Source organism: Neofelis nebulosa, chromosome 2 (assembly GCF_028018385.1).
Source record: "Neofelis nebulosa isolate mNeoNeb1 chromosome 2, mNeoNeb1.pri, whole genome shotgun sequence".
Lineage (NCBI taxonomy): Eukaryota > Metazoa > Chordata > Mammalia > Carnivora > Felidae > Neofelis > Neofelis nebulosa.
In genome coordinates this window covers 218487074-218504047 of record NC_080783.1, presented here as the reverse complement: position 1 = coordinate 218504047, position 16974 = coordinate 218487074, and the positions used below count along the sequence as shown (strand labels likewise).

Genomic DNA, 16974 nt, shown 5'->3' with positions numbered 1-16974 from the left:
AAATCGCATGTATTAGTGGGTCCCCTGGTTAGGTCTTAGGTGAATACCTCGGGAAATGCATATCTGGTCACCCCCCTGCCTGGAGACGGAGCTCAAGGGGGCCACAGCTTCTGACTTTGAGGAGCTATTTCCTGAGCAGCCCCCCTGCTTCCAAGGGAGGAAAACACAACCACAGGGGACCCGGGCACCCCCTCCCCTGGGAAGGGTCTTGATGAGATGTGGCCTGGAGGCTCCATCCTTATCCCTGCTCATCCCTCCAGGACCAAACAGGTGTCAGCTCCTGCCTCTTGTGGATTCACAGCAGGAGGCCCGAATCTATTCCTTTCCCTCGGGGCTTTCCATCACCCCACACACCAGCTCCCTCCCACCCTGGGTCCTGCGCCACCCACCTGTCTCTCCCTCCGGATGCCCCAGGCTCTCCCCAGGGCCGTCCCACAAACCGCTTTCTGAAAGCCTGTCTCTGGACTGTAGGGGAAGAGCCAGCCTGCTTGGCCCCCTCGCCTTCGGCATCCCCACTGGAGCCCCTCCTTCTGCTGCAGCCCCTGCATTGACCTCCTGGGAGCGTGCTCCCTGCACCCCCCAGTGTGTGTCCTGCTCTGGGCTCTGGTCTGGTGCGTGAGACTCCATTCCCCGCCCCGGCCCCCACTGCCCAACTTCAAGATGAGTTCGTTGCGTCTGTGGCTTGTCTCCTGGCTCAGCAGGGAGCCCCAGGACCCCGGGCTCGCACACGGCAAACATGAAATGATCTCGAAGCACCCTTTTCACACCCCGTGCTCCCAGATGAGAAGGGTGTTTAGGACCCTCTTTGTAAACTGAAGACACCCCTCCCCACCCCAGCTATGTCCAGTAACACCCCTCTTCTTCTGTTCGCAGACGGTCCAGCCTGGTCATCACCACCAAGATCTTCTGGGGAGGAAAGTAGGTGCAGCACAGGCATGCTCCCGGCCGGGGTCAGGGGTCAGCAGCCACAGCCCCGAATCAGGAGGCTCTCCCGGGGGGGGGGGGGGGGGTGTTTGTGCAGCCGTCTGCCCCGGCCGGTGCCCAGCCCCACTGAGGGACATCAAGTCCCGGAAAAGCAGCTTCGGCTGAGTTGCCTTTTACTCAAACCTTGTTTCATTTGTATTTTTTACCTTCATGGGCTTGGTTTTTGTTTTGTTTTTTTTTTATTTCTCTGATTACAGGGGTAACATCCCCAAAACTCTGGAAAACCCAGAAAATTCGTGGACTGTCTCAACCACGTGCTACCTTCCCTGGCCACAGACCACCCCTGCCCGTTTCCAGCGGTCTGGCCCCTCATTGTCTCTAGGACCGGACCAAATCGGCTTCCTAGGAATTATAAATATGATTCATTCTTCACTTAAAAAAAAAAAAATCTAAGCAAAACAGAAGGGCCGATTGGAACCCAGAGACCCCTCCCCCTGCATCCACCCCCACTCCCCCAGGCCGGCCGGGCAGCGCCCCTCCTCCTGGCTGCACAAACGCACCCCTGGAGCCTGTGGTTTGTCTCCCAAGTGGAATCAGATCCACGTGGCACTCACTGACCTACTTTTCTTGGCCTAACGTTGCATCATGGACATTTCCCCCAAAACCGCTTGCAACATCACACACGCTGTTGTGCTGTTTTTCAGAGCGGAGACCGAGAGGGGCCTTTCCAGGAAGCACATAATAGAAGGTGAGGGAGGCGCGCTGGCCCCACACGGCCCCTGAACCCACGGAGCCTCCCGCAGATGCCCAAGTGAAGGACACAGAGTGCCCCCGCCCACCAGCCACACGCGCAGGCCTAGGCCTGGAGATGCCCCACGCTCTGGTCCCACCCTCTCCTTCCACCCAGCCTCCGCGTCACCAGAGCAGGGCACCACCGCCTTCAGATGGGCACTGTGGTCCTGGGGAAGACAAGACAGGCCTGGGCCGGGCCCCATGCTGACTGGTGGTCCTGAGCAAGGGACATCACTTCCCCAAGCCTCTGTGGCAACATCTGTAAAATGGGTGTGGGAAGAGTGGCCACCTCTGGGATTTGGGGGAGGACTGGGAAGAACCCAGGAAAGGTGCAGACACAGCCAGGTGCTCTGTGCACAAGTGAGAGAAAGAGAGAGAGAGAGAGGCGGGGAGGGGGGGGAGGGAGAGAGAGAGGAGTCGGGTAGGCTGTCCCGCTTATCCTATACTTGTGCCTTTTTCCACCTGGGCTCCCAGATGACACACCCGTCCCTTTAAGAATCACACGATTAGGGGGGCTTTGCCGCGGCCCCCGCAGCCCCAGCAGGCTCTGTGCGGCTCTGCTCTGAGCCCTTGCTCAGCGCTCACTGGTGATCTGTGCCTTTGGTGCGTGGACAGGGATGCAGCTCCCACTCCGTGCGGGAGAACCTGGCTCTCCATGTGGGCCCCCAGGGCGTGCAGGAGGGCACCCCTTCGTGCAGTCACAGAGCATTGGCCTGTGGACCTGACCACACGACCCCCCGCTTTGGGGCGTGCACCCACTTAGGTCCTGGCTTTTCTTCACCTCCGGTGGCACCTGCCCACATGTGTCCCCACGCCGTGTGACGGCTCCGGGTGCCTGGGACCTCTTGCTCCCTGTGCCGCACGCAGGTGCGCAGGTGACACTGGCCCAGCAGTGTCAGTGAAGACGGTGACCACCCCTCCTGACTCCTCCCCCCAGGTCTGAAAGCCTCGCTGGAGCGGCTGCAGTTGGAGTACGTGGATGTGGTGTTTGCCAACCGCCCGGACCCCAACACGCCCATGGAAGGTGGGTTCTCCGCGGGGCACCCAGGCCTCCCGGCTGCTGGGGGCGGGCGGGGCGGGGGGGGGGGCTGGCACCTCCAGGCGGAGTCCCCGAGTCCCCGTCCTGGCCTTGGGTCCATATGCACCTGATCCGTGCGGGCTCTACGCCCCCTCCCGGGTTCAGAACCGAGTGGAATGTTCTCTCCTCTCAGCTCTTACTATTTCGTAGCTAAATGAAGTCACGATACGATGGCTGTTTGCAACTGCTGTGTTCTTTTCAGTCATACTCCCGTTCTGCCGGGAGGTTTTAGGGGCCTCTTGCTCTGAGAGATAAATTGTTACTTAGAGGAGCGGTGCTTTGAAAAGCAGTTTTGGTTTCTTTGCCGCGTATTTATTCTTTCCTCTCCCGCCATCTCCGCCCTCCCATCACCCCCCCCCCCCCCCCCGCCATTCCTGCTTCAGGCTCCTCATTTGTGCTTTGCTGCTTCAGGGATTTGGAAAATGAAGTTGTGTTCAAGTTATTTTTTCTTCATTTGTTTCTATATATACCGTGCACGTGTGCGTGTATATATTTGCGTGTGGGGTCTGTGTGGTCTGTTTGGTTTTTGTCTTTTCGTTTTTTTGTCTTTAAACAAAATGAGTATTCTGGGAAGATTTGTGCGTCCCCTCCCCACGCTCTCTGTCATACCGCGCCTGTCCGTGTTCCCACAGCTATAAACTCTGGTCTCTTTAAATCTTTCTTTATCACCAGGGGACCCATTTAGTTCCTCCAAGTCAAGGACATTCATCATAGAAGGTACACAGTACCCTTAGCCCGACTATTGACTCCTGTGTCCAAGCTGCATTTTATGAGACAGTGTTTTTATTTACACTACTCTCTTTCCCCCCAAGACAAACTTCTCCATAAAATGCATAAAGGAAAAATAAGCACCCTATGAGAACATCTTGCAAGTGAAGGAAAAGCAAAGCAGTGTGGAGCCCCCGCCCTCACCCCCGCCTGGCCAGCGCTGCCATTTCATTTCTCCTGCCCCCCCCCGCCCCCCCCCATGCATGACCCCCCCCCGCCCTGCCCCCCCCAACCCCCCCCCCCCCCCCCGCCTTGCACTGCCGTGATCCTCGAGGCCGGCTGTCTGTCCACCAGGGCTCCTCTTGATTTGAGGATGCTGGGATGGGCGCCTGAAACCTTGACCCTGGATGGTCTGGGAGAGGGTTGGGGAGACCAGGGGCCCACAGGAGTCAACACCGGGGGGATCCCTAGGACGAGCGGCCTCCAGCACGTCTTAACGTTGTAGGTCACGTCTGCTAAGCTCCTGCCTCAAGCAGAAGCAAAACACACCGGTGGCCAGTTGCCCCGTCACAGCACGCGGCCTCCTCCACGAGCATAGTGGCTACGCGTGGTGCTCACGTCCCCTGGGCGGGCTGGGCCACCTGCCGCTCTCGCTCCCTGCCACGCAGCCCCACCCCTCCATCAAAACACGGTCACTGGCCTCCTTGCACGATACCTACGCGAGCAGGCCAAACCCTGAGACCTGGCGTGGGCTCTGCCTGCCCCCGAGCTAAGGGCCGCCCAGGGCAGGCCGTGGTCTCCCTGGGAGCCGGGCTGTGTCCCACAGTGGGAGGGCGCCTGCCTGCCAACTGTTGCTGCCACCTGACCCCTCCCATGTATTATTTGTGACGAGGCAGGAGGTACTGTGGGTTCTGGCAGCAGCTGGAAGGATCGGGCCCTCCTGCTGCTGCCAGCCGGCATTAAATATCGAGGTGCAGGACAGTTGTCCCCAGTGGTCCCTGCGTCTGGGGCCGCTGACATTGGCTTGGGCAGAAGCGCAGAGTGCCGGACTCCCACGTGTGGGCCGTCCACCCGGCCAGCCGTGCCCAGGACCCCTTCTCTCTCAAGCTGGTCGCAGGCTCCAGCGGGCTCCTGCCCCGGTGGCCCGCCCCGCCCCCCAGGCACCCGGCGGACCCCCTCTCTGCATGGAAGAAGGGGTGCTGCAGTGTATCGTGCCATTTCCCGGGTGAGGAGACAGCTGTGCTGAGGGATGAGAGGGAGCCAGGCTGGGGAACGAGGGTGTCCGCTTCCCTCTCCGGCATGTGGGCCGAGGCCGTGGCTGAAAAGAATCGGCGGTTACGCTGCATGGTCACAGGGGACCCTAGGAGCGTTTCTGAGGAAGCCGACAAGGACAGCGGCCAGAAGCCTGAGCTTGGCCTTGGGTGTGGACAGATATCTTCCCGGGCCCCCCCGGGCTTTCCGACAAGAGCTGTCCCCCTTGGCATCGAGTGGTGTGGGCAGTCAAACCGGGCGGCCTGTCGGTGGTCCCTGGGGGTTGGGGCGGGGCTTCGGGCCTCCCTGCCAGCCTCCTCCCGAGGATGGGCAGAGAGGAGCCCAGTCCCCGACCTTGGAAGGAAGGAGAGGGCAGGGGTCGGCCTGAAGGCCTGGAAGCCAAGGTGTGATTTTTCGGGGGCCCTGGGCATACCTGCCCCAAGACCAACACCCCAGAAGCCCCAGCTACCTTAGCTTTCTACCGAAAGAGGGGACCTCGGCCGAAGGGGCGCTCAGGGACCCGGGATGGGGGGGGGACGACACCCCAAAACAGAGGTGCCGTTCTCTGCGGGAGAAGGTGCCCGAGGGTCTGTGCCATTCAAGGGGGAGCTTGGGTGAACAAAGCCCGCATTCTCCTTCCTTCCTCCGGCTCTCCCACCCCCCTGCCATCTTCAGGGGCCCCCCAGCCCCCCGCCATGTCGGCAGCCGATGAGCAAGCCACCTGGGGAGAGACAGGACTTCCAGGGGTCAAGGTTGCCGCTTCGTTTTGACAGACACTTGTTCTTGAGCCCCCCTTCCTGCCCTGCCTGTGGGAGTGAGACTTGCAAGCACTGTATGGGACCAGCGAGGAGTCTGACGACGCAGCCCTTCTCCCCGCAAAGCTGAGAGACGTTTGAGGTCTTTAAATTCGAGGCCAAGTATGTTGTTAACACCACAGCATCCCCGTGGGCTGAAACAGCCTGGTGCGGGAGCAGTAGGGAGACTATAAGTGGCAGATTTTCATCTCTCAAAAACTTTTTTGCGTACTAGGAAGAGTGTATCGTGTAGCTGGGGCGAGGGTCCCTTGCCTGCTCCTGGGCTGGTTTGAGAATCCGGGACGGATACAAACGGGGCTTTCCATGTCCACTTCCGGCTCTTGGGGACACATCTGGAACCATCCAGGGCCCCACCCTGCCTGCTGTCCGGACGGATGCCATTATTACCTCTCTATTCAGTCCTCCAGATCCCAGGGAGAACCTGGGACACTCCGAAGCGGGGGGGATTTGAAACAGGCACCTTCCTGTTGCCCTCTGCCAATGTGATTCGTCCCCAGACTAGAGACGCCCCCCCCCCAACCATTCCACCGTCTAGAATGACATCCTCTGATCTCACCTTTCCCTCCTCTCTCCAATCCGCCATAGAAATGCCACCGTCCATCTAGAACCCGTCTTTCAAAGATTCCGTAAGACTCGTAACTACTGGGGGAAATTGTTTTCAAGGCCAGCTGCTTGGGCTGTGGTTCCCTTTTTCCTGTGGTCCCTGGAAACCCCAGCCACACCCGACTCTGGAGCCAGGAAGTACATTGCTTGCAAGACATCTTTGCAGCCCCCCACCTCCTGCTCCACCTGTCTTTGCAGAATGTCCCCAGGCTGGGCCCCATGCCCCCAGTCACCCCACCCCCGACCCGCAGTGTCCCCTTCTCTCCTGACAGAGACCGTGCGCGCCATGACCCACGTCATTAACCAGGGGATGGCCATGTACTGGGGCACGTCACGCTGGAGCTCCATGGAGATCATGGTACGGCGACCTCTCGGCATATGTGTGCCCATGGGGTTCCCTGCCCCATTCTAGGGATGAACACCCAGGACTCTGGCTCGTTCAGTGCCATTGGTCCCGATGGCACAGACAACTGGGTACTACAGGGAGGGACAGTATGGTAACCTGTGGCAGCCACATCTGTAGGCAGTGCTCTTAACTTGGATCCCAGCACTGTGTGGCCCTGGACAGATGGCCTCACCTCTCTGAGCCTTGGTTTTCGCACCTGTAGAACAAGACCGCTAGCATGACCCCCCAGGAGGCTGTTCTGAGGACCGAGAGAACAGTTGCGAAGCTCTTAGCAGAGAACCTAGAGCTCAGCCAGCGCTCGGCAGCAGTAACAGTACCAGCCACTTGCACCCGGCTCTCATGATGCCCCAGCTGCCGTTAGACTTGAGGGCCTCATGCGGACTGACTCCCATTGAAACCTCCCAATGCCCTAGGAGGAAGCGTTACTGTCATCCTGTTTCTCAGATGTGGATACTGAGGCACAGAGAGGTTAAGTAACACACCCAAGGTCAGCCAGCTCACTCTGAGGTGGGTCCCCAGGTGTAGTGCCCAGCCTGGGCTGCCTCAGAATGTGAGCTGCTGTTGGGAGCCCGGCTTCCATCTCCTAATCCGTCACGTTTCCCACACTTTCAGGAAAGCATCCCCTTCCTTGTCATTTCCCTCCAGGAACCATCAGTGACAGAGGACTGCAGATGTCTCTTGGTATCAGGGTATCCCAGGAGGGTCAGCGGGGTTGCGCTGTGCTCCTCAGAGGTTGGAGAGCAGAGCCCTGGGGATCGGGTCTTCCCAGGACTGGCTCTGAGGCTGACCTGCCACCCCTGCCTCCAGGGCCCTCCCGGCCTCAGCCCTTCCCATGTCCCTCCTCCCAGAATTCCCCACATCCCGGTATCCTTGGTGGGGGGGGGGGGGGGGTTCTCCTCTAGTGAGCCCCAGATTTCTACTTCATCACAAAAATTAAGCAGAATTTTCAAGTTCAACACAACTCTAGGAGCCTGTGATTTTAATCAGCCTTTGGCATTCACAGCATTAATGAGTACTTGCTATTTCTCTGAAGCTGCCTGGAGCCAGAACAGGGCTCTCTGAGGTGTCAGTATCCTATTCCCATTTTACAGATGCAAAAACTGAGTCTGAAACCGAAGAGGAAAGGGCCTCTCATGCTGGCAGGCAGGGCTTCCCCAGGAATCTTGTCAGGAGACATCAGCCCTGGCTCACACCCATCCAGTAGGAGCAGAGGGAGAGTCTGCAGAGTCCAGGCCTTGAGCTCCAAGTCCCAGAAATGGGCTGATGCTACGTTTCCCCCTGACGTAGCATTTTCCTGACACTGCCACCATCATCCCAGGGCCAGGGCCCTGGAATAATGATCATGATAAAAACAGTAACACCACAGCAGGCAGGCACTGCCCTCCTGAAGGCTGTGAACGCCGTTGGCTCACTTGACCCTCACAACATACAGGGAAACTGAGGCACAGAGGGGTGAGCTCCTTGCCCAAGGCCACCTGGCCAATAAGTGCCAGAATCCTCCCCATGCCTTCAACGCTGGGGTCCCATCCCGTTTTCCCAGCAGAGACGGTAGGGGGACAGGCTACCGGTTTCCCAGGAAAGCGGTGAATTTCCCGGGGGAGGAGTGTGGGGGGAGAGCAGGTGAGCCGGCTGTTTCCTGGGGATGTCTTTGTGTCTCCTCCATGCTGCCCGAGCAGCCCCCAGACCCACTGACGGACAGGGACCATCCACGGTCCTATTTGCGTTCATAGGAGGCCTATTCCGTGGCCCGACAGTTCAACCTGATCCCGCCCATCTGCGAGCAGGCCGAGTACCACATGTTCCAGCGCGAGAAGGTGGAGGTCCAGCTGCCGGAGCTCTTCCACAAGATAGGTGGGCTCCCCCGCCCTGTCCCGTCCTTTCTCCCCTGCCCCGCCCCTTCCTCTCGCCCAGCCCCTCCTCGCTCCCTAGCTCCGCTCCTCCTCCTCCTCCTCCTCCTCCTCCTCCTCCTCCTCCTCGCTCCCTAGCCCCGCCCACCCCGGGCCTGACCTCGCCTGGCTTTCCTCTCCCAGGAGTGGGCGCCATGACCTGGTCACCTCTGGCCTGCGGCATCGTTTCCGGAAAGTACGACAGTGGCATCCCGCCCTATTCAAGAGCCTCCTTAAAGGTGAAAGAGCTGCCAGGCTGGGAGGAGGGGACGGGCACGTGACAGGCATTTTGGATCCACGAGGCTTTGGGGCGGGGCCGCCGCAATGGGTCTGGGCGGGGCTTCCCTGGGCCCTTGTGGGGGCGGTTCCAGGAAAAGCGAACTTGGAGCCCCTGCTGGCCGGATCCCAACTCCGGAAAGGCCGTCCTCTCCTTGGGATGCGCCCCCGGGGTGAAAGGTCCCCTTCATTCCCTCGCCCCCCCCAGCTGGGTTCAGCATTGACAACGTGGGCTGGGCGGACCACCTGTGCTGTTTGGGATGGCCCCTCCCACGACGGGTACCCCCCTACACACTCTCTAGGCCAACTCTGAGACCTCTGGGCTGGGGGCTGCAGAGCTGCTTCATTTGTCCCTCAGAGGCCACCCCCTGGGACAAGTTCCCCCCACGCAGACACGCCTCTGGAGTGGGGACTCAGGAGGGTCTCCCAAATGCAGGGTTTGGGGGATGAGAAGCAAGCAGAGAAAGGCCTACTCAGGTCAGGGCAGATCCAGCACAAAGACAGGAAGGCCTGTCCCACCCACTCCTGCCCAATCCACACCGAGATCAGGGATTCCCTGGAAGGTATTGCAATCCCAGGGGTGGGGGCAGGTAAGACCACGGCTCCCCCAGAGCCTGGGGAAGGGGTCCTCTGGGCCAACGGCCAAAGCATTCTCTTCCCCCACCCCCACTTCGCCCCGGGCTTGCCAGGCCCCCGGTCCTGACTCAGGGACCCCGCCTCAGCGACCCTGAAGCTTCTGGCTTCAGATTCAGCAGGCCCCATCCTTCCACCTGCCCAGGTCTGTTCTGCAGTGGCACACGGTTAGGCAGGGGTGGGGGTGCTACCTTGGCACAAATCACCAGCTGTCTGCACGCAGAGGTCCAGGTGACCTGCCCTCACCAGTGGGCTGTGCTTTCTCCCCCCCACAACCAGGGCTACCAGTGGCTGAAAGACAAGATCCTGAGCGAGGAGGGCCGGCGCCAGCAGGCCAAGCTGAAGGAGCTGCAGGCCATAGCTGAGCGCCTGGGCTGCACCCTCCCCCAGCTGGCCATAGGTAACCGTGCTGGGGGGGAGGGTTGACCGTGGTCCCCGGGGCCACCCCTCCATCAAGCAGCCATGGGCAATGGGGCCCTTACATTCATGGGGAGAGAATGGGGGGTGGTCCCTGAGCACTTGGGCCCCCTCCCCCCCCCCCCCCCCCCCCGCAAGCAGTTGGTGCCTGGGCTTCCGCAGAACCCAGCATGCAGAGCTGTAGGCTTACGGGGACCCTCCTGGGCACCCTCAGCCCCATGACCAAGAGGCTGGATCTGTGTGGCCCAGTTAGGGACAGGGCAGAGCCAGAAAGGGCCCCTGCACTGGGTGTGTCCCCCTCACCTCTGGTCTTCCTGCCCCAGCCTGGTGCCTAAGGAACGAGGGAGTCAGCTCCGTGCTCCTGGGTGCTTCCAGCGCAGACCAGCTAATGGAGAACATTGGAGCGATACAGGTGGGTCGGGGAGGGGGCTGCTGGGTGTGTCCCCCCCACCCCCCGGCCCTTGGGCTGAACGCAAGGTACTGCTCCGTCGTTTGTCCAGCACGTGTTCGCTGGGCACCTGCAATGTGCCAGGCACCGTGCTGGGCGTCTGGGCTACGTCACTGAGCCAGTAAAAGCCCTGCTCTTGAATTCAGAGCACACAGTGGACAGTAAATGAGGAAATTAGAACATGAGGGTGACAAGCACTGTGGGGAAAAATTGAGCAAGGTCCGGGGCACCAGTGGGCACAGAACAGGGTGGGGGTGCCGTGGGCCCCGGTTTGAAGGGGGCCGTGGGGGTAGACTTGTTGAGAGAGTGCCGCGTGAGCAAAGGCTTGAAGGGTGAGGAGTGAGATGTGCAAATTACCTGGAGGAAAAGCATTCTGGGAGCAAAGGAGGCACAGGTGGGCGTGGGCCGGAGCAGAGGGGGTGGGGCAGCGCCTGGGGCACTAAGGACTTGGGAGGTTGTTGGGTGAGACGGGAGTCCCCAAGAACACAGGAGGGGCAGGACCCCTCTCTCCCTGGCTGCTGAGTGGGGGAAGGGCTTTAGGGAGCAGGAGGGGGTGAAACAGAAAGACCCGCAGGGAAGTGACGGCGGGCCCCCTGGGAGAGGGCTGTTGATGGTCCCGAGCTCAGCTGCTTGGCTCCTAGATGTTCAGGACGGGTTGAGGGTGAGGGAGACTCCAGTCAGAGTTAGCCCGTGGGGTTTTGTTACCTGGAAGGGTGGCCTTGCTGTTGGCTGAAATAGGGAAGGCTGGGAAAAGTAGGTTAGGGGTGCGGAGATCCGGTGTCTGCTCCTGGAATCTGTATTTTATGCCTGCCAGACATAGTTCTAGCACATTCTGGCATTTGAGGTGCAGAGCGTGTACCAGGGCAGGCTTCCTCTCTGCCCCAGACCTTCTGGAACCCAAAAGCAGCATAGCCCCCATCGGCTCCAGCGGGACGCTGATGTGATGAGGCAGGACAAGCCTGGGCCAGCAGTGGCCGGAAGACTGTCACCCAGCCTCCTCCACAGGCCCGTCCTGTCTCCTTGGTGGGATTCTGATTAGCCCTTGTCCTTGCCCGCAGGTCCTTCCAAAACTGTCGTCTTCCATTATCCACGAGATTGATAGTATTTTGGGCAATAAACCCTACAGCAAAAAGGACTACAGATCCTAAGAAGCCCCCGGCCGCTTGCCCGGACAGTTTCTGTTTCCCTCCCAGTCTCTCTGTTCGCTCGCTTAAGCTGTTTTGAAGCCAAGTCAGGGGTGTGGTTTGCATCAAAAAGAAAACATCACGCAGCACGAGATGTTGTGGGGAAAAGATCTCAAAAGTCGCTGCTAAGACACCATTCGCCGCTTCGCGGGACGGAATTCTGACCCGTGCTGGGGAGACCACGCTGACTGGGAAGGGTGTTGGCGCGGTCCCGTCCAGGCTCGCCTGCAGCCCTGCTCACCCTCCTGGAAGAGACCACCACGTTTTCTCCCAGCCTCGGCCTTTCCCAGAGACGCCCCGAGTCCAGGCCAGGCCGAGACCCGGTCGGGTGCTGGGGGCAGCAGGGCTGGCCTCTCCTCTGCTGAGCACCCCCACCTGGTGTTGGGGGTGGGAAAGAGGAAACCAGGTCTGGCTCCTCCCGTGGCCCCTCTGCCAGGACACTGGACATTGGGCAGGGCCTCCCAGGTGGGGCCCTCAACCTCCCTTCTTGCCAAGGGCTCCCAATACTTTACCATGGGCCCGACCTCAGATTCATTCTGCACCCGCTTCTCCACCACCCCCTGCCCCAGCGGGTCTCCAGGGGGCCTTCCAAGCTGTCCCTTGACCCCCACCCCCACCCTTGCTGGCAGGGGCAGAGATCCGGGGGGATTCCTTATCAGTTTGGGGTCCACAGCAAGTTGGGGGGGGAGGGTTTCTAACCACGCTCATTGCCCTGGCAGCTTCCTCCCTGCACACAGTTGACGATCCCCGTGCCCAGAGCAGCCCTGAGCGTTCGGGAGGGGCCTGAGGAGCAGGCTCCAGCCCAGGTCCCTCCAGGGCCCCACCTACCCTCCTCTCCAGGTGCCCTGCCCACTGCCCCTCTGTCCTTGCCCCAGAATGCCCTGAGGTCATGCATACTTAGCTAGACTGTGGTCGCTGGCTGGCCACATGCCGGGCGGCCCACCTCTGCTCTGCCTGGGTAGTGGCCTCAGGGTCTGCGGAGAGAACACACTTAGGCCCCTGGGGTTTTCTGTGCTGCATGCGCAGGGGAGCTGGGGAGGCTGAACATCCCGCAGAAGCCCCCACGATCTAGGAAAAGGCCCCAGGAGCCTCCCCCTGGAGGAGTGCCTTCTTCAAGGCCTCAGATCGGGTCAGGGTGAGGCACCCCACATTAGGGTGCTAAGTCTAGGTGCCCAGAGCAGGTTACCCGGGCAGACGGACAGCAGTACCAACCCCAGAACCACCACACGCACCCTGTGAGGAGGTCAGGACGGCTGGAGCCAGTCATTCCTGGCGATGCATCCACCCCCCCCCCCGGCCCCCCAGCCCGGAACAGGACAGAACCGTCAGCCCCCCCGGCTGGGAGGATGAAGGGCACAGGCCTGCAGCCGGGAGTCCTGAGGTAGCAGCCTCTGCTGGCTATTTGGAGGCAGGAGCCCACTCTGTAGGGTGCCTCTGTGTCTCCGGTCCCAGCAGGTAGCAGCTGGCCCCACCTCGACACCCCTCCCCCTCCCCGCCAACAGTCTCCTCTTCACTGCAGCCGGTATGCCCAGTCCTGCTTCGCCCCCTGCCATGCTCAGAGAGCCTCCTGGCCAGCCCTGGCTGGGCCGAGGCCTGAGAAAGCCACAAACTTCCTGACCTTTATGCTGACCCTGGAGTCTAGAACCTTCCCCCCTCCCAGCCCAGGCCCCCGGGCTCATCACCAAATCTATAAGCTGCACACTGTGGGTGTGGGGAGGGGGTGAGCCTATCCCGGCAGGGGCCCCTGGCCTGTGGCCACCGCCCACCACCACCCGGGATGCGTGGCTAGCTCCCAAGACAGGCAGGGACCAGGTGCTCTGGGCCAGGCAGCCCCCGTACTGAGGGACCAGATTGCCTGCCCCTCACTGGGGAGAGCTGCTGGGCCCCCTTCGCACTGCTGCCCCCTTCATGGGGAGCCACACCTGGGAAGGCAGTCCCCTGTCGGCCACATTTGCCAAACGGAGACGAGGGCCCCCAGAGTTGAGCTGGGCCAAGGCCGAAATACCCATGGCAAGGACCCAGGCAGCCTCCCCGTCCTGGGGCACTGTCCACAGCCTGATTCTCAGCTGTCATTTCTCCCACACCCACCTGCGGGGAGGACCCGGCTCTGCTTCCTGGGGGAAGGCCCCTGACTTAGAAGAGGTCTGGTGGGGTGGCGGTCGGGGGGGGGGGGGGGGGGGGGGGGACAGAGTCTGGAAACAAGCTGGGCAGAGTTGGGGCCTGGAGGAGTGTGGCCTGGGACCCAGCACGGGTTTACGCTGGCCACCTGGTCGAGGGAAGCCTCCCAGCCTCTGGCCCTCCCCTCGAGGCAGTTTGCCCCAGGGGACCCCCTCCGGGAATGCCCAGCACGGAAAGCAGGTCCACTCTGGGAGCAGGGGTGGGATCCTTCTCCCTTGCTGACACACGGAGTTCCCCCCCCCCCCCCCCCCCCATTTCTCATCCCAGATCCAGTGCAAATCCGAGGTCCGGAGGAATGACAGAGGGGCTTGCTCGGTCTTCTGTCATGTAAATAATGTGCTTTTCTTCTCTCCCCCTTTTTTTTTTAATGACTGAGGCTCCTCAGCTAACTGCACTCCCTACGTAGGCAGAGACTGTCTCATGCCTCGCGCTTCCAGACGACACTCAGCGAGACACAGCCACCGTATTTATGGAATGACAAATAAAACCCCAGCCTGTCGGGGTCTGCGGCTTTCTGCTCCTCTCCTTTCCAGTGGCCGGCCGCGGGCAGTGGGGAGGGGAGGAAAAGGCTGCCACCTGCAGGGGCCGGCACACTCGCCTCCCGCCCCCCCAATCTTGACCTTGGGGCAAAGGGTAGGGATGGGGAAAAAGGGCCCTGGGGAAGAGGCAGAGACTGGGGACTCTGAGGCACCCCACATCCCAAGTGATTTGAGGATAAGGGTGCCCCCCACTACCCTCAACACATTCTCTGCTGCTGGGAGGCTGCTGTGCCCTCTGGGTGCAGAGAGATCAGGGTCCAGGAAGGTCCACGAGGTGCCACTGGGGGCTCCATGTTTCCCTGACGCCACGTTGTGTCTGTGTTTGGGGTCCAAGTGGGAGAGACAGGCACCACACCTCCTTGCCCCCCCTTTTCCCAGCAAGCCCCTCAGCCTCATGAGGCCATGTCTTCCCAGGGGGGAGGTGGTTTGGCTTCCGGTGACACCCCATCCCCCACATTCCTCTGCCGCCTCCAGCCCCCACCCCCATCTAGATCATTAGGAATCTAGGAAAACACGGATTCTATCCTTTCCCAAAGGATTTATTAAAACACAGAAAACAAAGACATACACACAGAGTACAAAGTAAAGGGGATTGTGTCGGCTGCAGGCTCTGTCCAGCCTCTCCCGTGTCCTGCCAGGGACCGGACAGGTCGCCACTCACGGGGACTCAGCTTCCAGCTCCAGCCCCCTGGCTGGGACCCTCCCAACCCACCCAGGCTCCTTTGCTGGCCTGGGGGTGTACCCAGGGCAAGGGGCCCGGCCCCCTTAGCTGGGCCAGATGCCAGCCTGCGTGGGGATCTGCTCCCTCATACCCTCATGGCTCCAACACACAGGGAGCAGGACCCCCCCTCATCTCCGCACACAGGAGCCGAGGGGGGCTGGGCCCCCCTGTCCACGTCAGGGGTTCAGGACATACACACACACCCAACGGGCCCTTTCTGGGTTATCGCACCTAAAAAAATACTTTGTTTAAAAAAAATCTGAAAACTAAGAAAAAAACCCAAAACACAACGCCAATGACTTTGGGCTGATGCACCACGACCTGTAAACTTCCAGAAAGAGAAAATGGGGCAGGAGCCAGCTTCCTCGACGGAGGTGGTAGTGGGCACAGAATAGCCACAGGTGTTGGGGGGGGACCCGAGGCCATGGCCAGGCCATGACCTGACCCCCGCCTCTCGGCCAAGTCCCCCACTCCCACCCCAAGCTCTGGAGGCGCGCCTGTCCCTGAGCCAACCCTCTACGTGAACCCCCCCTCAAGCCCTCAAGAGCTGCGGGACCTGACACGAGAGCAAGAGCTACCGTGTCACTGGGGCAAGGTTCATCCAGCCACAGTCTGGGCTGGGGAGGCCCCAGAGGACCCTGGGAAGGAACCCCCTGAGAGCAGGAGGGCAGGCACCCGCACCCCTTGTGGGTATCAGCAGGACCTTGGTCATAAGTTGGAGAAAACAAAGGAACTCCCAAAGGTGGCGTAATTACAGGGAGGGTCTCCTCACATGGGACACACTTCCAGGGGCAGGCATGTGCGGGGGGGGTGGGGGGGGGGGGACCTTCCAGACGTGGTCAGTCCAGCCCAGGCTCCCCTCATCACCTGGGAGCCCCCGTGGCCCAAAGGTGGCTTGACAGAAAGCCTACTCAGCACTGGTTTAAATAATAGGGTGGCTGGAAACAAAAATGCGGGCTGGCACTTTAGGATTCTGCTCATACACAAAGACCCTCATTCTGCCAGCAGCAAAAACCAAACCCAGCCGGAAGATGCCAAAGACAGGGGACACCGCACCCGCTCGCCACCACTCTTGGCTGGAGAGAACTGATAAACTAAGAAGAAAACAGTCTGAGATCCATTTTCCTCTCCCAAACCAGCTGACCAGAAAGCCACTCCCCAACTGTCCAAAGCCCCCGATCCCGGGCCTCTAGGGGGCGCTGGTTGCGGAGAGCTGAGCCCTTCCCAGATCTGGCCATCTGTGGGGTGCCTGGCTCTGGCCCGGGGGGCGAGGGCAAGGGGGAGGTCTGGGACGGAGGCAAAGATGGGGGGCACAGAGGGAGGCTTCCTGGGGAGGAAGGGCTGACAGCAGGGGGGACCACCAGCCTTTGGGGCCAGACAGTAGGGATGCAGACCCCTGCCCTGCCCCCGTGTGCCTCCCGGCTGGACACTCCGGGCCCATCCACAGCGGCCAGGGAAGGTCAGCACTGTTCCAGTGAGGCCAGCCAGAGGTCTGGGAGGGGAGCATCACAGGGCTTGCGGGGGAGGGGGTTCACCTGCTCACCTCGCCCGTGGCCCAAGCCAGGAGCCTTTGCAGGAGGCACTGACCACAAGACACAAGCACGTGCACGTGGCACTGGAGGAACCACAGCGGACAGGGATGACCCTGCCCTCCCCAGAAGGCGAGGCCAGTGCTGCTGCGCACGTGTCCTGGAAGCCGGCGGGCCACCTTCTGGATGCTCCCCACTGCCCCCACCTTGGTGCTTACGCTGCATCAGCCTTGGGGGCTTTCAGAGATGCTGAAGCGAGGGGACACCAAGATGGGAGAGGTTTTGGGGCCCAGCCCTCCCGGGATGCACAGAGAGCCACTTCCAGAGGACACCTGGGTCCTGGGACCCTGTAAGGGCTGGCTGATTGCCCAAGAGGCCCCAAGACAAGCCCCCAAATCCTGGCCCCATCCTGGATTCTATACCCAGGGCACTTCCCCAGGAAGCCACCCACCCACGGCTGGGAAACCTCCTTCCAGGCTGAGCGAGCGCAGAGGAAGCATCAGACACAGACAGGCCCGGCCTGGCTGCTCCTCTCCGTCTGCTGGGGCCCTCGCAGGAGACAGTGGGTGTTCCCGGCAGGAAGCCC

At 61.0% G+C, this 16974-nt stretch overlaps 1 protein-coding gene across 12 annotated transcripts in view; it reads left to right on the top strand.

Annotated features, from left to right (window-relative positions):
- Positions 1 to 14110, top strand: part of KCNAB2 (potassium voltage-gated channel subfamily A regulatory beta subunit 2) — an 85019-nt gene extending 70909 nt beyond the window's left edge. For 8 of the 12 annotated variants that reach the window (XM_058719322.1, XM_058719325.1, XM_058719326.1 and 5 more), the window contains 10 exons: positions 874 to 918; positions 1629 to 1672; positions 2654 to 2740; positions 3467 to 3511; positions 6444 to 6529; positions 8308 to 8428; positions 8608 to 8702; positions 9652 to 9772; positions 10113 to 10201; positions 11296 to 14110. In XM_058719322.1, the coding sequence (XP_058575305.1) occupies positions 874 to 918; positions 1629 to 1672; positions 2654 to 2740; positions 3467 to 3511; positions 6444 to 6529; positions 8308 to 8428; positions 8608 to 8702; positions 9652 to 9772; positions 10113 to 10201; positions 11296 to 11385 (823 nt within the window). In that variant the 3' untranslated portion in view covers positions 11386 to 14110. The remainder of the gene's footprint in view (positions 1 to 873; positions 919 to 1628; positions 1673 to 2653; positions 2741 to 3466; positions 3512 to 6443; positions 6530 to 8307; positions 8429 to 8607; positions 8703 to 9651; positions 9773 to 10112; positions 10202 to 11295) is intronic. The other 4 variants (XM_058719328.1, XM_058719327.1, XM_058719319.1 and 1 more) reach the window with 1 other exon arrangement.
- Positions 14111 to 16974: the final 2864 nt, after the last annotated feature.